General features: G+C 40.6%; 1 protein-coding gene across 2 annotated transcripts in view; it reads left to right on the forward strand.

The window, feature by feature from the left end:
- The window catches only part of LOC311260752 (ectonucleoside triphosphate diphosphohydrolase 2-like), a 247,215-nt gene extending 222,192 nt beyond the window's left edge, over positions 1-25,023 (forward strand). Inside the window, exons 1-9 of one of the 2 annotated variants that reach the window (XM_084358930.1) lie at positions 15,266-15,433; positions 17,345-17,462; positions 18,425-18,575; positions 18,726-18,885; positions 20,379-20,606; positions 22,250-22,522; positions 23,952-24,071; positions 24,257-24,391; positions 24,544-25,023. In XM_084358930.1, coding sequence (XP_084215056.1) covers positions 15,317-15,433; positions 17,345-17,462; positions 18,425-18,575; positions 18,726-18,885; positions 20,379-20,606; positions 22,250-22,522; positions 23,952-24,071; positions 24,257-24,391; positions 24,544-24,750 — 1,509 coding nt within the window. In that variant the 5' untranslated portion in view covers positions 15,266-15,316 and the 3' untranslated portion in view covers positions 24,751-25,023. Of the gene's footprint in view, positions 1-15,265; positions 15,434-17,344; positions 17,463-18,424; positions 18,576-18,725; positions 18,886-20,378; positions 20,607-22,249; positions 22,523-23,951; positions 24,072-24,256; positions 24,392-24,543 lie in introns of those variants that run through there. The other variant, XM_084358931.1, reaches the window with a different exon arrangement.
- The last annotated feature ends 270 nt before the right edge of the window (positions 25,024-25,293 follow it).

The following is a 25,293-nucleotide window of genomic DNA, read 5'->3' on the forward strand; positions in this document are numbered from 1 at the left end:
AGAGGGAAAAGAGTCACTGGTTCTCTATTGTTTACTAAAGCCTCCAGTGTTAAGTCTGATGAAAGACATTGAAAATACGAGGAGACAGTACGGAGAGCTAAAGGATTAGTAGATCATTATCACATTCATTTTAAGGGAAACATATATTTACCCAAAGCAAATATGCATATAACTGAGAATTTGGGGATTTTTACACTTTGGGCCCTATATCCGCTGTTCAACATTTCCGGGCGGTTTACACCTGGTGTTAACATCCATGCAGGGTGATCTGATCACAAGATCGCACAGGTTGCATCCAAACGAAATGACGGTGCATTTTGATCTGATCACTCAGACCACAATCAGGAGTGGTCTGGGTCTCATGTGGCAACATTCTTTCAGCAGAGTGTATGGACATGTGTCCTGGGCCACAGTGAAGGACCGCCTACTCAACTGACATCCTCTGGAAACAAGAAGAAGAAGCCACAATAACAGACAATGGTTACACACTAGCCCTTTTACACAGGGATTCCGCGTTAGTGCTGCAACGAAGGCTCACCTTTACGCTGCCTTTGTTCACACTGAGCCAAGCAGCACCGGCGTTGCGGAAAGAAAAGAGGTGTGATGGTACACATCATAATGGTGAGCTCTGTCATGTTTCCCCCGGTTTCCATCTGTTAATCTAAACATGACTGTTTATAACCATATGGATGCAGTTATAAAGTATTGTGACTGAGATCCTCACCCACCATGCATCCTGGAAAGTGACAAAGTTAAGTTTTGTGGGTTCAAGTGTGGGACATTTCTCTTTTATTATGTGAGTGAAGGATCTGTTGAGCTGTCAGACTGTGAACACCATCGGACACACCTGTGTTTTGCGCCTCCGGCTTTTCCATTCACACAGACGTCGTCTCGCCTCTGTTTCGGCTCTGTTACTACCTTCGGTAGCGAATCAGAGGCAGAAGGAAACTGTCCCCCCATTCCGCCTCTGTAATTTTCATACAGATGGCGAGGCGGAGTATCGATGCAAGATTCCCACCTTTAGGGGAAATGTGAATGGGGCTTTCATCTGATTTCCATGTGGTTCACTGTAATGCAAATAACATCTTGGGCAATGGCGTCACCTGCCAACATTTAGCAGCTGTTTGAACATACTGTTTCAGCTGATTTCAGCATTTACACTCAATTTATGAAAGAAGAAACATTTTATTGATGGTAAACCAAAATGTACAAATACACTGCACAGTATCAATATAGGCTACTTCTATGATGCCCATGGAGAGTCCCCACACCCCCTTAAACATCGAGCTGTATATTTAGAAGAAACTGTATAAACTTTGTGAAACGCTGTCTATGACCAATTTTTTATTATTTAATTATTTTGGTTTTCTTGTAAATTTGACAAATGTTCTACATTAACTTCTTTCTTCCTTGTTCAAAAATATATTGTGTCCCTTTGTCCCAGTGCTGTACATCTTTGTTCACATACAGTACAGAGGGGAAGTGACATCCCATCACAAGTGGTCACTCAAGATGAACATTGAGACACACTAACAGATGCTAATGTCAAAAAAAAAAAGAATTTCCCCTTGTGGGATTAAAATAGTATAATAAATTAAATGTAAAAAAACTACCTTTTCACATTATCTTATATTATCAGCTCTTCTCCTTCTTATCTTCTCAAACAAACACCATAACACTGCAACTATCATCTAAGATGTGAAAATATCATTCAGACTTTTAGGACAACAGAAATCTCGAATGATTACCAATGGTTGCACTGTGCTTCATACGTACTGTTTACAATATGATATGAATAACTAGGTAGCTAAGTAAAGCCATTGTTTCTCGGTGACTGAGTCAAGTGTGGATGAACACACCGCTGCCCTCTTACCTGGCTGTGACCTCCACAAGGGCTGCCATCGACCCCACTGGCCCCTTGTTCCTCTCGAAGGCTCCTTCACAGCCAATGAGGGCCCCAGCACAGTGGCCCTGCTAACTCTAGAGCTGGGGACAAATGCATAGAGTCACTCAGAAAGTCATCAGTCACATGTTCCACAGACATAATGACATAAGCAAACAAGGCTGGTGCTACTCCAGCTAAGAGGAGGGAAAACTGCCATCACTTGGAGGTAGTGGTTGTGTGGACATCAACATAACCTAATGTCTTATTATTCTGCTCGCTGTATGTCTGTAGTATTCTGAATAAAGGAATGAATACATGATACCGTTAAGTTCAAACAACTTAAACAAGGTAAAACCATCAAACATCGTCTTTATGAAACTTGTTTTATTGCTGAAATATTTATATATTAATTTAATAATGGCCAGACTATTCTGCCTATAGAGTAATGGGAATAAGTTCACTCACCTGTGCAGGAGGAGGGGGTGGTGTCAGGTGCTCATGGAGGGAACAGCGTAACAGGACACTTTCAAAGACAGCACTTAAACACTTAAAGAAAACCCACAAGTGCGTCTCTTGTTTCTGCTCACCTGTGAAGCCCACGGCATCAAGCCCCGAGCAAGTCGCTACAGGACCCATCACCGCGGCTACAGACACAGAAGTGGCTTTAACACAGCAGCATTGATGTTTAGTGTGTGAGCTGCCCTCCCATATCATCCCCGAATTGTGTCCATTAGGCCCTATCAAGATGGCATTAGTGCTGTCAGAAAGTTGGTTGCCTCTATCTAAGGGTGCTCTGATAACAGCGTTTGATCTTGTTTGGTTGAGTAGAAAGCAAACACTGGTGGGGGTCAAAGGCGTTTGCACTAATGCCATTAGCCCACTCAGTTGGGTCACAAGTGCATGAACTAACAGGGTGATGGCAGCTTCAAACAGGCATTAGCACACTATTATGCAGCAAATAAATGCCTTTTAATTACACTTAAATTGAGTAAAGCTGTTTTTAAAACAGGTTGGGGGGGTATAAGTGGAAAGAATTAGTTTAAGGTGACATGTGAGAGAAAAGAACATGAAATCAAAGTGTCTGATTGAGCCCCCTCGAGATTTGTTTAATTTTAAACCTAAAAGTACCAGAACCAGTCACACAGCAGGGTTTCCTAAATGGTTTCGTTTCAGATGTTTAGTGCTGAAACAAGAAGTGAATTGACAGAAAATTAATCAACAATTGTGCTAATCAATTAAGACCAGGCTGTGCCTGGAATTGTACTGCCATACAGTACTTACAGCACTATACAGTACTAATCGCATTACATGACAGTACGCCTTGAACATTGAAACTCTTGCTCCTATATATTAAGTAGCACAAAGAGTACAAAGAACCTAGTACCGATACTTAAATGTGCTTTCATCTGTCATTCTGTAAAAAGAGCTGTCAAATGTTTGTGCTCTCTCTCGCTTTGTTTATATTTGCGTGACAAACCGTGACGCATCTTACCCTGCGCAGAGGATTGTGGGTCCAAAAAACGCATGCTGGCGTCATACTGCAAAATGCGACTGGATGTAGTAGGAGGTATTTTTGGCACACTGTATTTCACATATTTGTAGTGGGACACATTAAATATTTTTCTAGTATACTAAATAGTATAGTAGTATGGTATTGGAACACAGAGTAAGACTGTACAGCCATGCTAGCAGCTCTGTGAGGCTGTATTTTGGCACAGTGGTGCTTTAAACTTAAAGCTAATGCTAGCGTGGCAACATGCTCTTAAAGACATTGTGCCGATGTTAATGAGTGAAGGATCTGTTTAGCTGTCAGACTCAAAGCCATCAGACCGACACACTCCTGTCCTCGATGCCGGCTTTTCCATTCACACAGACGTCTTGCCTCTGTTGCAGCTCTGTTACTACCTCCGGTGGCGGATCAGAGGCGGAACCAAACTGTTCCAGAAGGAATAACATTTACCATGTTTTTTTTTAGTTTACTTTATTGGCATGTTAACATTTGCTTTTATAAAACAGAGTAGAGTTGAGGCTGATGGGAATGGCATTGGTTTTGGTATTTGATCATAAACCAAAGTGTTGGACGAACTGAAATTTTGACCCGAACAGAAATATTTCTGTCTGGACCAAAGTTGTAGCCCAGCTACAACATGCTCTTATTCCAGCCCATCAAATGTGGTGACTTTCTGCCTTTATCTGTTTTATATAATTATATATTTGCATTTTATTCTGTTGTTGAAAGCAAAAAACAAAACAAAGGAGGCCTCTAGAGTACTCCTGAATAGGACCCTTAAGAGCCACTGATGCAGACAATTGTAATGGCACTACAGGGGTTCTTACAAATGTTTATTCATCAAAATGTCCCGATCAAAAATGTTCCTGCAGGGATGCAGGAGGGAGGATCGGCTCCGAAGCAAGGCTCTCAGGTTCAGACAGGAGGCATCAGCAGACTGAGGGAGCAGTCAACAGCAGAGCAGAGATAAAGCCTGAGATCTGACAGCGGATACGGTTACATGTCACTTCTGATAGCTCCCAGCATTCCTGAGAAAATGTGTGCCTATACCTCACTTCAGCACTCCAGCCCCCTCCCACCCTCCTTCTCTCTCTCAGGTTGACAGGCTGAGCAACAGACACAGGGGTCCACAGCAGGGTGTGTGTGTGTGTGTGTGTTTGTGTGTGTGTGAGTGCTGAGGGGGGGGGGTGCATTGATGGACAAGCATCACCCCCCTCCCCACAGCTCCCAGTATAGCTCCAGTCACACTCCAATTGAAACAGAAGCAGCTCCTGCTCTCAGGGCTGGCTGGGTGCAGACAGCAGGTCAGAAAGAATCAGACACCCGCTCCTGACACTGTTTGTCTTTTACACCAAAGAAGAAGAAGATGTACGAGGGAAACCTCTAATCCATCATGGCTGTTTGGGGTTCTCAGGAACTTTGTGTGAAACCAGGGTTCTTCCTCGGGGAGTTGTATTGGACATGTTTTATTGTTTAATTTGTTTGTTTTGTTGTATTTGTTGTTTATTTTCATGATGTCAGCAGAGGTGGTCGCCCTTGAATAATTATCAGATATCATACACCTATAAACTAGGCAACGTACAGACAATGACATTGTGATGGATAAGGGCTCACATTCACACCAGCTCTTAGCTGTTCTGACACCACATCATGTATGAACTCTGTCTGCAGGCTGATGTGTCCACACACACACGCCAATCCTGAACAGTGACACTGTGGTCGTAGTGCAACAATCTTCCTCTCAGTCTGACATGCTCACCTCCAGACAGCTCAGCAGGTGAGTGTGTTTCTCCTGCAGGGCAGCATGGGAGCAGGTGATGGTTGAAAGGCATCTCTGGGAATAAAACAGGGTCTGTGATCACTGTAATGTTTGACCGCTCATTTTGTACTGACGTTTACTTTATATTAAAGTAATATAGTAGTACTGTTCAATAATAATTTCATCCATGTAAAGATGCAATAAACAGTCTAAAAGTCTCAACTGATTTTCCATATTAGAAGTTCCTCAAGGAGAGAGACAGACCCATCTCCTAATTGTGTTCATACAGATCAAGACACCATTGCCCAAATGCAAGTTTCATCCATCAATACTGTGCCAGTGCAATGGGGGGTCCTGTTGCAGCAACAAACACAATTGGCACTGTACAATTCATCATCTCCAAACTTTCTACACTGACCAATGAAATACTTTTTTAAGATACTGAGTATTGCATACTGAGGGACCATTTGTGATGCATTGAATATACTGACAGGTGTTTCTTTTATTTTGTCTGCACCATTTATATATACATATATATATATATATATATATATATATAGCACCACAGTTCAACAGCACCATGCTCTTACAGTTGATGCAGCACCTCTCTAAAACAGCTTCAACAAAAACTGAACATTAGAAACTTCATCAAAGGAGGAGACAATGCAGGACTGCTGTATTACACTGCATTAGTTGTAGCTACACTAAGCTAGATATATATTTGAAAAATTGTAAATTTGTCAATTTTTGTCATATTTTCAGATTGAAAATAGATCTGTGTTATGTGAAGGTGTTACTCGATGGACGAACCCACAGAGAGTTAACACCAATGCTAGAGTTCCTCTTAGCTCTCTGGGGCATTTTATGGTCTTTGAGATCATCTCTTTTGTTTGATGGTCCACAACATTTCTGATCTGATTCCATCTTGCTCATCAGTGTAGTTTCCTCCAGCAGCCAGCAGCTGTTTTCAGTGAAAAGCTCGGAAAATCCTCTGCAGACTATTTGCTCAATGGAAGACTAGCTGGTTAAAATAGCAGAGCATTTATAAGCTAAAGAGTCACATATTTTCTCAGGTGTTGGTAGAGATCAAGTCAGAACTAACAGGTGAGCTAGTGTCCTCAGGCAAGATACACAACCTGTGCCATCAGATTGTGAGTGTGTGTGTGAATGGCTGAGCATCGAAATGTCGTCGGTTCCTTGACAGAAAACACTATCAATTCTGTTCTGATCAGCACCTTGCACAACAGTCTCTGCATCAGTGTATGAGTGTGTGTGTGTGAATGGGTGAAGTGCTTGGAGTGATCGGTTGATTAGAAAAGTGCAGTGACCATTCCTTTTACCCGCCACACCAGCAAACTGTATCAGTGTAGTCCAGGACCAGAAGACCATAATACTTACACGAACAAAAACAAAGTGAATATTACACACATCTGACAGGTGCTCTGTCTTTAGAAAAGTCCTGCATTTCACATCTTGACAGTTGTTTAAGCCCCCAAAAAAGTGCAAAGAAGGAAGAAAAATGCGGGACGGCGGTGAATTCCCCACACATACATACACACCCTTTTTAACACATTCCGGAAGCCGCTGATGAATGACATCCTGTGAGGTACTGTATCCGTCAGGCCAACCCACCCACTGCAAATTCTGATCGCCTCAATACACAAGTGCACCTGAACCGTGAAAGGAAGGTGAAAATTAAGTCTACTTTGGGGCATTAAAAAAAAGCCTGTGGCTTATCTCCCGGCTGGAACGATGCCTTCCCCTATCTGACACCCAAGGAGGCAGGGAAGCTGCCCTGAATGGGAAACAACATGGCCCTTTACAAAGGCCTGTTAGAAACAATTAGTCCTGAGTGGCAGGGTTTTGATTTGACCGTCTAATTGCCAGTTCAGGGTTGAGAGAGTGTGTGAGGTAGCTGGGAAGGCCGGGGAGCTGTGAGGGCCCTGGGGGAGAGCCGCTGTCACACAATAGCAGCCTTTATTTCGCATTCAGCTTCTACAAAGTGGGTGTGCTCAAAAGATTTAATCCCACATTCAGACCTGACAAGAAAAGTCATTCATATTGAAAAGGTGGGTACAACACTGTTTCAGGTGCCTCCCGTCTACTTCCCACCCTTACCCCACCTTCCCAAAAGTCGGGGTGGATGGGAGGGCACTATTATAGTATATTATAGTTTTTCTTCTGCAGATGAACAAGGTAGAGGGGAAACCTGATCCTGGTCAGGATCACCTCTGAATCCTTCACTGGCACTCCTTTCAATGGGCTTGCCTTTTACACAGGCCAGATTGACCAGGATACCATTCCTGACTGCCGTATGTGAGAGTGATGAGTGGCTGACAAAAATGAAATAACAGTAGGCCATGCATGTAAAAGGATGGGACTGTGCTACAGGATTACAGGAGCCCCATCCACGGTGGTTTGAGCCTCCTACTTTCACCTCCCAACATGCCCCCCCAATCACCTGAATAGGCATTCCTTCATGCAGTTTACAGGAGTCTGTGGAGCACAGGTAAAAGGGAAAAAATTCTTTCAAAACAAAGGCGAAGCAATCCATCCGAGCTGTAACTGCAACCACGTCTTAAGAGCAGACCTTTACTATAATTACATGCATGAAATAGATGCATTAACAGTCAAGCCAAACTGATTCACTTATCTCTAAGTGGGACATATGCAGTTGTACACAGTCATTTATCTTAAAGGGAGGAGAATTCATACAGTTTGGGTCTTATTTTGTAGTGTTGTCCAATAATAATAGTAACAACGCTGTACTGGAAGGAAAAAAGCACAACTTGTTATTTTGAACACAATGCAATGATTTTGTAGCAAAACCCAGGACAAAAGGCAGCTTCCAGCAACAACACCACATCTGACCTCACTTTTTATACCAAAATCTGAAAAATACATGATGAAGTTCTTCTTGCATGGTATTTTCAAACTCTGCAAGCACACTGAGCTGCACATACTGTAGGTGAAAATGTAGTTAACACACTCTGGATTTTTAAATCGGTGTGCTCTCACACAATGTTGATTTTAACATCAATATTATTTTAAAGCCACTTTAAATGTAATTTATTAACCAGCTACTTTTATAGTTTAACTTGAGTAGGTTCCTCGGATGGTGATTTTCACTTTTACTTGAGTCTCGTTTTATGGGAATAATTCTGCTTTTAATTGGGGATAGATTTTCAGTTCTAAACCCAGCACTGTTTCTTGCTAAGATCTGTGATAGGAGCAAACAATTCTAAGATGGAGCGAGAACGAGCAGTCAAATGATCAGGTGGGTTTTAAATAAACCTTGAGGCCAAACTTATTTAGAAGAAAGGGTTAAAGGGTTAAAGGGAAAGGGTTTGCTGGAAGTGTTCTTCTTCCTTGCCTTTTCTGGCACATTGCTATGCTTCTTTGCATATGTGAAAAGTATATCAAAAACAAACTTGGGACCCATTCGTGAAAACATTGCTCCATAGCACTACTATTGGTCAAACACTCCAAAGGATACCTTTAATTTCATGACTCACCACATTAAAAAAACAGGAGCACAGCCTTTCACTAGAGGTCTAGAGGTGTACAGTACATGTACGAACAAATCTTTATCAACAAAATCAGTAAAAAATTGCACTGACTGTACTGGATCTGGTGACCGGTGACTGAGTTCAGTATTCATCTGAAAGGAGGAAAACTAAAAATGTACGTTGTATGAAAAATATCCCTTCAGTCCCTCCATGAGTTGATGCCAAAGTTTGGGAATCACTGGTTTAGACACTGCTATCAGGCTAAACCTGTTTTATAGCCCAAATAATTATCCAAGTGGTCATGTTCCTTGCCCCATCTGACTTTGCTGTAGTGATGTCACCATGTTCCCACATCTCAATAATTACTGTGGTGAGCACTACTACTTATTATAAGTTATTACTACTTTCAGAAAAGAAGGCTGAAAATACAAAAAGATGGCCCATGTTGTTATCCTTTAATTTACAGTCCCAGTAGCTCCCTACTAATCACCAGCCCTATTAGTTGACTGTAATTAAATTAATGTCACATTAACCCTTAATTGTCTGTAGAGATAATCTCATTCAGGTTTACGCTGTGTTTTCCAGCAGGCCATATGCACCCTAAGGTGTGCTGCATTCACATTCATCAGAGAAAACCCTAAATTTCATCACCCCAGTCGACGGAGAAGGTCACTTCAAAGCAGGGACTGAGTCACAGGGGCAATAGAAGCCTGGGACCGACAAATGCACCAGTTGTAAAACTTAACAAGGTGTGAATGCCCTCTGTGTGCCCTGGCTCTCCAGTATGCAGGGACAGCCTGTCAAACTTCTTGGGGGCTGTTGTACACTGCAAAAAATGTTGCTTCTGGCTATGTGTTGTCTTTTCAGTCAGAATGAACTACTTCAGACAAAATAAATCAATAATGCTCAGGGGTGTGTTGTAGTCTAATTTACATTTGGATTGACACCATTTACATCCATTAAAGCAAGCTTTTTGATCTAGCTGATGCATGCTCTGATGAAGGTCTTGTAAATTTAAAGCGTGGCTAAATGGAGGTTAACTGATCAGAAGGAATCTCAATGGATGTCAATTGATCACATTCAATCATCAATTTACACCTTCAGCAACACAATTAACAAGTGGTCTGATGTCCATTGTTATCTAACAGGCATGATCAACTGGAGAAACTCTGCCAATACTCATCCTCAAGTGAAAGTTGGCCATGGTTGCAGTTTGGTTGAGTCATTTCTGTTTCCCTTTTGATTTGATTTCATATCAAGTAGTTGACCATATGTGTAAAGTAAATGAGTTGATTGCAGCCATGAAAAGTAACATATTATTGACTTGGCTTTAAAAATATGTATAACACATTTCAAACAGAGGTTTATAGCCATGCTAGCAACTCTGTGAGGCTTTAGTGCTGATTTTAAATAAAACCAAACCTGCTAGATTAAACTAATCTATATATCTTGATGATAGTGCTCGGTGAAAAGTCAAAACAAGTTCACAAAGACCATGAATGTGTGAAACAAATTGCATGGTAATCAATCCAACAGCTGTTGAGATATTTCACCCTGAACTACAAATGTCAACCTCAAGGTGGCACTGAGGAAGTCAGGCAACCACCAAAGTAAGTAAGATTCATCCTCTGGGAACCATGAATATCTGTACAGCATTTCATGGGATCTATCCAGTAGTTGTTGAAATATTTCAGACAGGACCAAAGTTGTGGTACGACCAACACAGAGACTAACATTACTATCCTAGAAAATGTTATATATGTATAGTAATGTAAAGATTAGATGTATTTTTGTATAGGCTTCGAGCGATCAGACTCAGCAAGGTCAAATATTGTTGAAAGCAGCATCTCATGAAACAAATGCTGTGATTTTCATTTTCCTCAATATATTAAAGATTTTAGCTTTTGTTTCAAAATGGGGCTTAGGAGGAGAGCAGCTACTGTGGCCATAAATAACAATTGCAGGACAATAGTTGATGATAAAACACAGTGTAACCCTTGAGGTGGCTATATTGACCTGAGCAAGGGTGTGTTTTATGGCATTGGAATACAACTTTTCATTTGCATGGGGAAGAATGTGCTAGTGCTCATGCTGGTCTTGCTTGGACACAAATAGCTTGATATAGGCTTCAATGATGCGTTGAGGTTTTTTTTTTTACAGTGTAGCAGCTCCTGGGGGGAGGAGCGAGTGTTTGGAGAGGAAACATCAGGTGGCTGCTTCGACCACTAGGCCTGGACACTTCTGATTTATCTGTGCATTTCAGAATTATGTTGGCGACCTCTTCACCTGACTGCCATTTGTGTCACCCCCCAAGTTCTGTTCAGGCAATCACTCCAACCCCCCAACCCCTCCCAACCACAGAAAAAAACGCCTACTACAAGCTGCAGTGTCATCTACAGTTCGGTACACACACACACACACACACACACACACACACGCACGCACACACACATTGGGTCAAGAATAACTGCTAGAAATACTAATAATAGTCACACAGGCAATAAAGCTTTGATTCACCTTGATGTTGATGTTAGCCCACTGAGAACAGTCTCTTTAAATACAAAATGTTTTCCCCTCTAAAGGCTCAGTATGATTGTAAGTGAATTGCATGTCTACTATTGCCTTTAGGTTCATCTGTGATAATAAAGTTTGACACTGTGTCTTAGTAAAATGACCACTGAAACATATTCATGATTCATATTGATGAAATGCATTTAGATAATGATGTCTTTGTATCATTTTTCAGTTTCATGTTTCAAAATGTATTGTGTATGTCAGTTTGTGTCCTTTCAGCATTTTAGACATAGGAACATTGTGTTCTGTAATATGTGCTTTATGTAGTAGGCTAACACATCAGTGAAATCAAATCAACACCTTGTACGGAGAACTAAAAGATTCAGACATTAGAGTATAGCACCCTCTAGTGGGTGTAAAGAGAGATTAATCAGATTCCTCACAGATATTTTTATTTTATTTTCCCAATCAGTCATTTGGTCAATAAAATGTCAGAAGTCTGTAAGAAATGCTTCTAAGAAGTCCCAAGGTTTAAGCTGCTTAAATTGCCTGGTTTGACTAAAAGACATTAATGTTACTATGACCTAAGACAAACAAAAGCTGCACATGCTCCTGATTGACAAACTGGAACCAGGGACAGACAGACACCCTTTCACACTAGTTGTTGATTAATTATCTGCTGATTGAGCAATTGATCAATCGACCGACCGAGCTGGCCCTGTGCAGCACATGCATCCCACACAGACAGACACACTTTGTCATTCAAGTTCATCCACTGTTTATTAATCTTCAATGATGTTTAGTGTTTAGTTTGGCTACAGTTGACACCAGCTGTACATTGAGGGTCTGCATTCTAAATACTAATAAAATATGCTGATGTTGAAGATCCAAAAAACTGCCAATATAAAACGTAACACACAAAAACAACAACTGAAATTAAAATGTAGTTCTCGCTCAGCTATTTTGAATTATTAATGTCTCTGTATTGTTGTGAGGGTTTTTAAAGCCAGCCTATCTTCATATGAACAGCTCTGACACATTCAAAAGACCTCCACTAAGAGCCAGAATGAAAGTTTTTGCAACATCTTTTTTTAGAAGTCTCCTCAGTGGTGTTGTATTAGCTACAATTTTTATTGTATTTGGACAAATACACCTGATTCCTTTCAAAGATTTCTGAAAATTTCCGCCCTTTTGTTACATTCATGTAATTGTAAATAACTGAGTAGCCTATCTCTAAAATAACAGATCAAATAGAAATTGTATTTCTTAATTGCCATTTTCAGTATAATTTGATTATTTTTCTAATGTTGAACCTGCATTAGATGTCTGTAGATGTCCAAAACGTCGACGCTCAGTTATTTAACCTGTTGTGCATGTCCACAAGTGTCTAAATGGGTCCCAGTCAGACGTTCAGACATAAACCTGTTATGAATGTCCACAGACGTCCAATAAGTTCCCGAGTAAGACATTTTAATATTCAACCTGTGATGCACGTCCATGAGGGGCCCCAATCAGACGTCCAAATAACACACCTTTTTTGAAAGTCCATCAAACGTACAAAAGTGGGTCTGGACTGACAGATGTTATGCATGCTCTGATGAAGGTCTTGTAAATTTAAAGCGTGGCTAAATGGAGGTTAACTGATCAGAAGGAATCTCAATGGATGTCAATTGATCACATTCAATCATCAATTTACACCTTCAGCAACACAATTAACAAGTGGTCTGATGTCCATTGTTATCTAACAGGCATGATCAACTGGAGAAACTCTGCCAATACTCATCCTCAAGTGAAAGTTGGCCATGGTTGCAGTTTGGTTGAGTCATTTCTGTTTCCCTTTTGATTTGATTTCATATCAAGTAGTTGACCATATGTGTAAAGTAAATGAGTTGATTGCAGCCATGAAAAGTAACGTATTATTGACTTGGCTTTAAAAATATGTATAACACATTTCAAACAGAGGTTTATAGCCATGCTAGCAACTCTGTGAGGCTTTAGTGCTGATTTTAAATAAAACCAAACCTGCTAGATTAAACTAATCTATATATCTTGATGATAGTGCTCGGTGAAAAGTCAAAACAAGTTCACAAAGACCATGAATGTGTGAAACAAATTGCATGGTAATCAATCCAACAGCTGTTGAGATATTTCACCCTGAACTACAAATGTCAACCTCAAGGTGGCACTGAGGAAGTCAGGCAACCACCAAAGTAAGTAAGATTCATCCTCTGGGAACCATGAATATCTGTACAGCATTTCATGGGATCTATCCAGTAGTTGTTGAAATATTTCAGACAGGACCAAAGTTGTGGTACGACCAACACAGAGACTAACATTACTATCCTAGAAAATGTTATATATGTATAGTAATGTAAAGATTAGATGTATTTTTGTATAGGCTTCGAGCGATTTTAATATTCAACCTGTGATGCACGTCCATGAGGGGCCCCAATCAGACGTCCAAATAACACACCTTTTTTGAAAGTCCATCAAACGTACAAAAGTGGGTCTGGACTGACAGATGTTAAACAGACAAGATCTGAATGTCTCCCTGACGTCACATGTTTGCTGGGTTGGTTCAATTGTTTCTGGACTTGTTTCTTAAGTTTTACAGAAAAAGTCTAATCTTAAAAGTATAACAGGTTTTTAATCTTTGTCCTTAACCACTTAATGGTATAGGAAAACCATTTTGAGAAAAACTGACCATCAGTGAACTATGATCATTGTAACCTGCTGACTGCTGCCTTGCTGACCTCTAGGCGATACTTTTGTGAACTGTGTGTGACATTGAGCTGCTTTATGATGGATTGATTTAAACTAGAACAGTGAGTTGAGCCAATAATTCTAAACTTGATGGAAGAAGAGGGCTCAGAAATTTCCTTTTTTTTTAGTTTTTTTTTTTTTTTTAAATGACTGAAAAACTGATGGCAGAAAGGATACACGGATAAGAGATTGCTTGGTATTGACTGAACTGTGTGAGGGTTGTAAGAGGCCTTAAATCACAACTGTAAGCGGAATAGAATAAAAATTGCTCAGCTCATAAAACAGTAAAAACAAATACTTACTGGTTCATACTAATATATTTTGAAATGGGATGTTATTGTTTGTCAGCATTAAGAATCAATTCTTTACTCCTTTTACCTTTTAAAAAAATGCTCATATTAATAGTGTCCCATTTTGCCTGTCTTTCATGCTGAAAGAAATCATTTTTATTAACTGGATTGAATAGATTTTTTCTTAAATATGGGAGCTAGCTTGCTGAAAATAAGCTACTGTAAGCTAGCACTGCTGTGTTTTAGCTAGCTAGCTACTAATAAATGCTCTAGCTAGCTATTCATAGCTATTTTGTTCTCTTTGCTCTCCTTACACATATGCCTTGTGATATTTTCAATTAACATTAAATATATAAATATATTTTCTAAATAATCCAAAACACTTAACCCTGGTGTTGTCCTCTGGGGTCATTCTGACCCCAAATTAAATCTTTTGCCATCAAAATATCTTTTTTATTCATCAAATGGTCAGAAAAATAACATCCCAGATTAGGACTAAAGGTGTAACACAAAATTGATTGACAATTTATACAATATGCTTAAAATAACAGTCAAACCAGATGGGGTCATTTCTGAGAAGAGAAGCGGAGGAAGATGTAAGGGGGAAAGTCCAATCAAGTGGAGTGAGGACAGAATGAAAGGTTACTACTCTTTTTAAATCCCTTTGTGTTTTTCATTTCAGAATATGAGGTGTCCCCTTTGTGATACAGTGCTCTCAGGACATATTGTGTTTGAAATGAAGTCATCAATTGTCTCTTTTATTTTTCTTTCTTTTTTCTTCTGTATATTGTACTAAAGGAGATGATGTATATAGGAACGAATAAACTTTGATGAAGTTCATTTTCCCAGAAGGCATATTTTCAGTCCCATTTACCAAAACTCACCTGCTGACTGACTTGGCTGAGCGAGCGGCAGCGTGTGGGTGCACGCAGCTGCATGCAGCGGTGAGAGGAAGCGTTACCACGCAAAGGATGCGTCAAAAGCTCAGACAAAACCCACAGCTGTCAACTTTCTAACGCACACCATTCATCTGTACTGACAGTGAAGAGCTCTGAGCTGCCCGGGCGCACAGGACCAGAATCCAGCATGACTCTCCGCTGCTCCCACACCATCCCTGCGGTGGTGGTGCTGATACTGGCGATAGTTGGGATTCTGGTGCTGGTCCTTCCAGCTAAAGACGTTGAGATGCCTCCTGAGTACATGGTAATAAAACTAATTATTTATGCATCATCTCGTAGCCTAGATGGGGCATCACAAGGGTATTTGGTAACTGCCTGTGCCAGGCGAGAAGCAGCAACAGCAGCAGCAGTAGTTGTAGGATGCAAACAAATATTAGAAATAATGCTGTTCTCTTACAACAATTGAATTTTACGGATATCTTTTACAAGAAATATTTTCAAGTGTTCTGATATATCTTTCATTTTTAGCAGAACAGGTTGGTTCTGGTATGCTTTTGAGTTTGATCTACTGTATTAGAGACTGAATGAAAATGATAGGGTATTGTTATTTTTCTCATTACTTAGAGGGAGGGTAGTCTTACTTTTCTTGGGAGAACTGTGGGATGGTCTTTTATTTTTATTCTCATCCTAAATTCATATTTTATTTTAGCCTTTGCAATATATTGTATAGTTACATAAATAGTCAAAGAGGAAATCTCTTTGTGTACCATGGTTGATAGATATGCCATATGCAGAGGACACAGGTTATGTCTCTGTAGCAGGGTTTTATTATCAAAGTTTATGATAATAAAGCCAAAAGATGATCTTTTCCTCACCCTTACCAAGTGAAGGCACTGCATTTTGACACAACTATTTAACCCAAAGAAACATGAAGAACTCTGTCTGTGGTTTTGCAGGAACATACTTAGCTAACATTTGTTCTAGTGATTGGGTTGTTTTATTTTAACATTTTTCAGGGATGGTGTTGCACTTTTTTCAGGGTTTCCATAAAAACATTAATAACCTGGGGGAGGGCCTTTGAAACATATGGTTCAGCCCGACTCACCACCCCAAACTTTTTTGTTTGGCCCCTAAATGATGTGTTAAAACACTGTCAATTATATGTGCTCCCTTACCTTTTAAATGTCACTACACACAGATAGGCTGTATTAAAATATAGTGAATTAAAAAGTAGCTTGTTAGGTAAGACCAAATAGTTTAAATATACCAGTAAGCATTTCAGCTGTTACCAAATTAGAATCAGTCAGCTGTTTCATCACAGACAGAGAGATGCCCTGTACAGAAAGAAGTCATGGTCTGAGCCTCATATGTCCTGATCGGAACTTGCTCAGCCATAAGTGTGTGTGTCAGCTAAATGAGATGGGTAGCTCTACCACATTGGCGTCATGCAATATGCCAACCTCAGAGGTTAAAAGGTTTTCTCAGGGGGAAGTGATGCAGAGCGCCAATGAATAGTCATAAGAATGAAACAGACAGAGAATGTGAGATAAAAGAAGCAAGTTGTGTCTCTGTGAGAACATATGATGTGTTCCTCCTTTTGTTCATGTCACAGACAGTTTGAACATTATAAAAGGGGACATCAATCGATCTCCGTCTGCTGTACGCTGCCTTTGCCTGCAGACTAACAGTAGAATAGAATGTGATGCTTTGAAGTTGCTATTGTGAAAGAGCACATAGAGAGAGACAAAGTCAACACAGCTGAATGAATGAGGACACCGCAATACATAATGACACAGCCCATGTTGTGAGAGCGAATCAGTAAATGTTCACCCTTGAGTTTCATGACAGGACATTTCAATGTACTCAGACATTGCAAAATTCTATGCTTTAAGGTCAATGCTTAACCACATCCTGTGGATACCACAGTCAAGCGCAAACAGAGCATGTCTTCACAAGAGTGATGAACAGAGCGGTTACAACTACTAGTACAATTACCTTAGTAAATCAAGTGTTCACTGAAAAAAACATTCCACACTGGACTACTACAGGAGTAGTCAGCAAACCTGAGTTATCAGAGGTGCTCTGAAGTATTTCATGTCATATTCACAAAACAATACATTGGGTTACCCTGATAGCACATAAACATAGGGGACATGGGTATATTCTTGCACCATATTGTATGTTTCTGAAATGTAATACTGTTTACCTGTTTCAGTATGGAATTGTTCTAGATGCAGGCTCATCTCACACCTCCATGTACATCTACAAATGGCCGGCGGACAAGCAAAATGGCACTGGTATTGTTACCCAGCACAGCGAGTGCGATGTGACAGGTGAGCTCTAGCCATGAAGATACTATTGATTTGCACATTTTGAGATAATCATCTCTGAATCGTATCCATCATCAGACAGTGCAGGTCAAGCTGCAGTACTCTTCAGCATTTACAAAGGCAGTATCCAAAAATTCAGTTTGCTTCCATATCAAATCCCCAAGATATGGTTTTCAAAGCCTGATCATATTAACTAATAGTATAACTCAATAGAATGGCACTCAGTAGAGTGCATACCTCCACCAGGGCCCAACAGTCTCCTTCTGTGCCCACTCATAGATACTAGCCACCTAGATATGCCAGATTTTTTTATCAAGATTTATTAGTGTAATTTCCTGTGAAATGAACAGAAATGTTGAAAAACATTGTGTCTCATAATGTCAAATAAAGTGAGGGAGAATACCTGGATCTGTCCCTTTATCTGGATCCACACCAAAAGTTAATTGGGTCTACTCTGGGCCAAGACACATCCACCATCCAAGTTGGTGGAAATCTGTTCAGTAGTTTTTGTGTAATCTTGCTGACAAATCAATAAACAAACGGGTGAAGAACTAATCCTCCTTGGCGGAGGTAAAAATGTGAAGCTAGATGCCCCAAAGGGAAGTGAAAAAATATCTTTTTTTGTAATTTGCCTGAACCGACCCGTTAACCCCAGACTGTCCTGGTGGTGAAGACACTTTTCACTTCCACAATGCCATCTTTTAGAAACTAATTCGGTGACTATAGTCATAGTATAGAAGCAATTTCAAAACACTTTGCCTTGTGCAAGACTTCCTTAGCGGTCTACTTCCTTACCACTGCCAGTTATTCCTCTTCTAAGCTCCGTTTGTTTTCTGAGTTTCCTTAGAAACACCAACCAGAGCCTCTCTCTCAGAAGGTCATTCTTCCTTTTAGACAAGAAGTCCTGTTTTTAAAAGGTCAGGCTGAGTTCTTTGTAAGCAGAACTACTTTCTCTCTCTGTCTAGGTGGAGGGATATCCAGCTATGCAGGTGTTCGTGGTGGAGCAGCGAAAAGTCTGGAGGGCTGTCTGGAACAAGCTGTGAAGGAAATCCCCAAATTCAGGCATCACCAAACTCCACTCTATCTGGGAGCCACTGCAGGAATGAGGCTCCTGAAGTCAGTCAAAGTTCCCATTAAGACAGGATATTACGCTACTATTACTACCACTGTTCTCATCAATCATACATGAATGCCTTATAATGGATCTAGGAAGGATTTAATATTGTTTTATTAACTAAACTCTTAACTCTTATATCTCTTTAATAGCATGGTCAATGCCACAGAGTCCCAGCAGGTCCTAAAGGAAGTGGAAAAGAAAATGCGGTCTTATCCTTTCAAATTCGAAGAGGCTACCATCCTGAGTGGACAGGAGGAGGGGGCGTACGGCTGGGTCACAGTCAACTACTTACTTGAAAACTTTGTCAAGGTGACCTCTGACTTTACTGCTTTGAAATGCTGTCCTTTCTGTTCAACACATACAGAGCCAGAGAGCAAAGAATCCACCCTGAGGTGCTTTAACTCATGTAACACCCATGGGTTAGAATTGACATTTTCTAGTTTTAGAAAATGTGTGTATACTGACATGTTGACATGCATCAATCTGTGAAACACATCAAGATGAAATCGTTATATGGGACATAGAAAACAGTACGTGTAGGTGATTTGATGGACTTCATATGCAGCGTGTGGTGGTACACTTAAAAATTAATACCTCATATGACGTGTTGTCCAATCATGCCTGAAGGCGACAAGTCAAGCCCTACCAGTGAGATGTAACTGCCACAAGCCGAGTGTCCGTTACAACCGCAAATATGCAGAAGTTGATTAGTAAGTCTATTCTGTGGCAAGTATGTGCTCAATAGAGCACAGTCAGATAACAGTAAAAACATTCAGGAGCTGAGTAATATAAGAGTCACACAATTCAAATGACAAAGTGACATTTCCAAGTAATTTCTGTTTAGTAAAATGATAAAGAAGGAATATATTTCTCAGAATTATTATATATCATAAATGCTATGATATGCAATATTTATGTTACAACGTCAGATAAGCGCAAATATTCCTATCAGTCTGATTCGTGGACATTCTTCCATAATTGTGTAGTGTTGGGACCTGACTACTTTCTTCAGTCTTTATTTATATACGGCCAATTCACAACAAAAGCCATCCCATGACACTTTCCACATTGAGTAGGTTTAGACCATAGTCTTTAATTCATTTATTTACAGAGACCCAACATTTCCCCATCAGCTAGCACTTCACATCTTGTTTATCCTTAAACCAGCTTATTGTCACATCACTGCTACTAAGCGGACTGATGGTATGTAGTAGATTGAGATGATTATGTTGGATACATGTAGCTCTAAATACGGCTTTGAAAAGGTACAGTGAAAGTGTGCATCTAGTGTGGTTTACATTCAGTGTTGGTTGACATTAACATACCACGTACCATCACATGAATGCACACTTAGGTGCTCAGGACCATAAGTGTGGGTACTGGGACGAGATGCAAATTAGCATTAAACACAATGTATAGCTAAGGCTGATGGGAAGAAGAACATTTTCACATAGTAAACATACAGTAGTAACACTAGCTGAACCGTCAGCAGGTGATGAAGATTGACTGTCTGGGAAACATTCATTCCTGCAAAAAACATTCATAACTCAAAAAACTCGTATCTCGGCATAGAGTAGATGTAGAGACACTTCACTAACTGACTGACTGACTGTCATAGGCTGACAGTGCCATAGATTCATGCTGGTTGCATTGCTAGAAAAATCCACACACATGGGCTTTGGAAGCCAAAGTGTCTTTGGCTGGATGTTTTCCTCTGCGTTTACGCAGAGTGCTGGAATGTTTCTATTGTCCTACCTCAATTCAAATTTTTATGTCTCCACATGTAATTTCTTGCCACTCAGTATGGTTTTGTTGGGCGCTGGCTGAATCCAGGCAGAGACACAATTGGAGCTTTGGATTTGGGCGGAGCTTCCACTCAGATTACTTTTGAGACCTCAGATAAGGTGGAGGACAAGGACAATGTGATGGAGCTGAAGCTTTATGGACAAACCTACAAACTCTACACCCACAGCTTCCTGTGCTACGGCCAAGACCAGTTCTTGAAAAAGCTGCTGGCTTATCTTATCACGGTACTGTTTCATATTACAAGATGTTCATGATTTATAGTTCTCTTTCTTCTTGACAACCAGAGAGGTCAGAGGCCAAGATCAGCTAAATAACAACACTCTTGGACCTCAGTCTCTGTCTTGCTGCAGCACACTTTTCAACAAGGATGTTTGAACTTAAGTGTCCTGGGCAAAGCAATTTTACAACATTAAAGTGTGTTCACAGGTCTTGGGAAGTACTACTGCATATGTGAAAAACGTAATGAAAAAGTAAAAAAAAGTGGTATGAAGCCTTGCTATAACCTACGGCAGCGCATGCAGATGTGGCGAGCAGTGGCTCCTTAAATCCTCACTACTTTTTTGATATGTTATTCTATTTATTCACCTCTATGCCCCCCTTCTATGGAAACATGCTTTGCCTATGATAGAGATGCACTAATCAATGTCAGAAAAGGGTTTGGATTGAGTGCTGCAGACTTGCGAGAGTATCTCCACCAGCAATCACAAAGTAAGATCATTCCCTGTCCAGAAGGCCTGGATGAATGGAGAGGGCTCTATCCAGGGCCCAAAAATCTTCCTCATGGTCAGGTGGCAAGGAGGCATACAACACTGCCAGAGCAGGACTGAAAAGCTGGCATCAAGGAGGCAAAGAGGAGACATCAGCAGAGACTTTACAGCAACAGCACTAAAGATATGTGGCAGGAGATTCAACAGGCTACAAAAGCAGGAGCTCATCATGTGTGAGGCTACACTACCAGATGAGCTGAACACATTTTATGCTCAATTTGACCTCCTCAACAAAGACTTAGCTGTGAAGTCTACTCTGCCTCCAGAGGACCGGACACTGTCAGTAACCACAGCAGATGTGAGAGAACTGCTGTAGAGAGTGAATAAAAATAAGGCTGCTGGTCCAGATAATTTACCTGGCTGTGTACTAAGAACGTGCCGATCAGCTAGCTGATGTTGTAACTGACATTTTTAACATCTCACTCTCACAGGAGACTGGTCTCTCCTTCCTGAAGGCAGCCATCATCGTTCCTGTACCTGAAAAGTCTGCTGTGTCTAATCTTAATGAAGACCGCCCTGTGGCTCTCACCCCCGTTCATCACTTCTGATGAAGTGCTTTAGAAACTGGTGCTCCAGCACATCAAATACAAAAAACAACATGCCAGCCTGGACCTTCACCAGTATGCTTTCAGAACCAACCAACTCAAACAGGCTGTTTTTTAAACCTTTGTGTTTTAAAAAATGACAATAAATTTACCTTGTAACCTTTTGTGGCTCCAGAGGAAGCTGCATGGAATCTGATACATAACTTCCAATTGATGTCACTCATTGGCAGAGTTGTATTGTGGGTAATGTAGGCTCTTTTTCACATATGCAGTTATACTCCCCAACTGTGAACACACTTTAATGTGGACAATTGGTGGAGTTACCCTTTAGGTTGTTTATCATTTGGACTGTATTATTTGGAATTAACTCTCAAAAAGTTTCAGATAAAGCTGGTAACATAAATATGTGCTTTTTACTGAAATACATATATATTTATATGTGTATATATATATATATATATGTAATTATTCATAGTAGAAAGGTGTTGTACGCTGCACTTTGCTTTCATATTTACCAGAAGAATGTTTTAATTTGATCTTTTTGGCCTCTTTCAGGCTCAAGGTGTGAAGACCCAAGTGTTCCATCCCTGCTATCCACAAGATTTCAACGCATCTATCAAACTAGGGGAGGATGTTTTTGATTCTCCGTGCACTAAAAGCTATAGACCTGCCGCTTTCAACTCCCAGATGTCTGTATCAGTGGTGGGCACAGGAGATTACAGGAAGTGCCTGGCCAACGTGACAAAGATGTTCTCCTTTGACAACTGCAGTTTCTCCAAGTGCTCCTTTGATGGAGTCTTCCAGCCCAGCGTGAGAGGAAACTTCATGGTGAGGGAGCCACTTAGACAGAGACAGCCACAACTTATAGCTGAGTGGGCAAGTTACAAAAAAGTCTGGAATAGTTTTTACTCATAGACTAAACATTTTACATTCATGTTTGCCCCTTTTTTTCTTAGGGCTGCATTTTATTGTAACAAAAACAGCATTGCAATGTTTTGGTTTTCTGTGATATATGATGCAATATGAAAACATATTGAAACTTTCACCAGATAACTTGAGTAGGCTTTATTAGGCTGCAACATGATTGGTCTGCTCTGCTAAAGGAAAACTGATATGCATCACTGGCTATTGTTAGCCATGCTAGCAGCGTGGCTCTAGAGATGACAGTCTGACCTCCATTTTAGGGTGGTCTGAAATATTTCACCAACTATTCCCATGAAATTTGGTATGGACAGTCACTGTTGCTTCAACATGTATTTCAATAACTTAAACAACCAGAACAGGGGCTCCCAATCCGATTGAACATATGTGGGATGTGCCGAAACAAGTCTGATCCACAGAGGCCCCACCTAGCAACCCATAGAACTCAAAGGATCTGCCACCAATGTCCTGGTGCCAGACACCTCTGGACACCCCAGAGGTCCTGTTTCCTGCTTCCATGCCTCAATGGGTCAGAGCCAAGTCTGATGGTGGTTTTAATGTTGTGGCTTGTCAGTGTATATGCACCGCTGTACTCTTCTGTTAACAGCCAGAGAAAGGCGAAGGAAATCCTCTTTATCATTTACTTCAAATGTCTATAACATTGACTGAACTGTGGTGTTGCCAGGTCAGACATGAAGGAATCTGGGAGTGGCCCTGAAGAATCATAATAATCAGTCATTCTCACCAAAAATGGCACCAGTAGCTCCTGTAGATTCCTCCTGTGCAACATCAGAATGATCCAGTCTTTCTATTTAGGGAGGTGTTTAAGTTCTCCCACATCACTCCTCTTGCCCAGTTGCTACAATTACTGCCTTCTGCAGCTTGCATACATTTCAAGACTATAGTGCTGGTATACAAGAAGGTGCCTGCACAGAGCTCCAAATCAAGGTTTAGCTTTCTATTGTGGAGAGTTGCACTTTGAACTTTTGAAGACATCTAGCTCTCGTTCCTTTTGAGTTAGAATCCACTATGATCTTTATGTCCCTTTGAACAAAAGCCGAATGAATGTAATGTCTTAAAAAATGAATGGAATGCAGCAATATGTTAGCAAAGTCCAAATGTTTCCATCATAAACAATATTTTGTAACCAGCAGTTATCAACCAGTTTTTACTGTCAGTTGTTTTGTTAGACCTAATTATTCAAATGAAACCTGAATACTAAGGTGCTCAGCCTTTAGTTCTACGTTTTAAAATTAGTTTGTCTGGAATCTTGACGTACCCAGCTCAGGATCAGTGTGTGGCTCTGGATTGACCCAGTATCTCTTCCTCTCCACAGGCCTTCTCTGCCTTCTTCTTCACTCACAGCTACCTCAAACACCTCACCAACATCCCCATCACTTCCCCCAGTCAACTGGGGGTGGCAATCCAACTTGTCTGCAACATGACCATTTCTGAGGTACTTTCGAACACACAGCTCTCTGAGCCTGGCCCTTATGATTACTAATTCTCATACATGTTCATTTCTTAAGCCACCAAATTGGCTAGTAGACCTAGTAGACCAGATTTTTATAGCGATGGTATGAGACGGATTTAAAAAAGATTCAAACAACAAGTCTTAACTCACTGTATTTCCACTCACAGATGACTGAAAAGACAAAGAAGAAACCGACATTCATAAAGAATGTCTGCGCTGTCTCCAATTTTGCCCAAGTCCTGTTAATGCAGGGCTACAGGTTCGATGAACACTCCCTTCCAACCATCACTTTTCAGAAAAAGGTCAGGAGCAAAGGAAACAACATATTGTTTGTCATTTGCAGCAATTTCAGTCTGTGTGTCCAAACTATTGACACCTAACAACAGCACTGTCTGCTAAGCTGAAATCAGGATGTGTGTTGTGGTTTCAGTGCCTCCGCTCTTGTGTTTCACAGGCAGGAGGGGCCTCTGTAGGCTGGGCTTTGGGGTACATGCTAAGTCTGAGTAGTACGGTACCAGAAGAGAGACTTGGACTGATGAAGACTCTGCCCTCAGGGCCCTGGGCTGGCATTCTCTCCCTCTTCATCATGCTCCTCCTCATTGCACTTGGATACCTACTGATGATCTACAGAAACACACGAGCTAAAGAAGGCATGGTGTAAGAGCAAGGGTGACACAGCTCCCAGTCCAGTTCATAAACCTCTTAGAGTATGTGCGTCTGTTTAAATTTCAGTCTCTTTAAAAAAAGCTAGAACATTTTTGATTTTTTTTCTATTGTGTGTGTGTGTGCATGTAAATGAAATCAACAAAGCAGTGAAATACTGTATGTCCCACACAACTTTCTTTACAAAAACACAAACTTCCTGCTTGTATTTGAAGACTCACATCAATGTGTCTAAAATTGAACTATTGAATAAACCATGTTTTTGTAAACATTTCAGATTCATTATATAATATCACACCCATTGACGATGTCTACATCAGGGCATCGCTGTCCGTGGTTTCTCCTTGCTACAACAGAAACAGCACGCATTCATTTCAAAAGATGCAAACGACAAAACCAGTTAGTCCTCAGATGTGGTCAAAGTAGCTGTGTGTGGGGGCATTTTACTTCAACAGATGTTTTAGGTAGAGCTGCAACAATAAATAGATGAATTGGTTTGTTAATCAGTTTGTGTAATTTATGTAGAAAAAAAGTCCACATT

Source organism: Pagrus pagrus, assembly GCF_965226575.1.
Source record: "Pagrus pagrus genome assembly, chromosome: 8".
Taxonomy (NCBI): Eukaryota; Metazoa; Chordata; class Actinopteri; order Spariformes; family Sparidae; genus Pagrus; species Pagrus pagrus.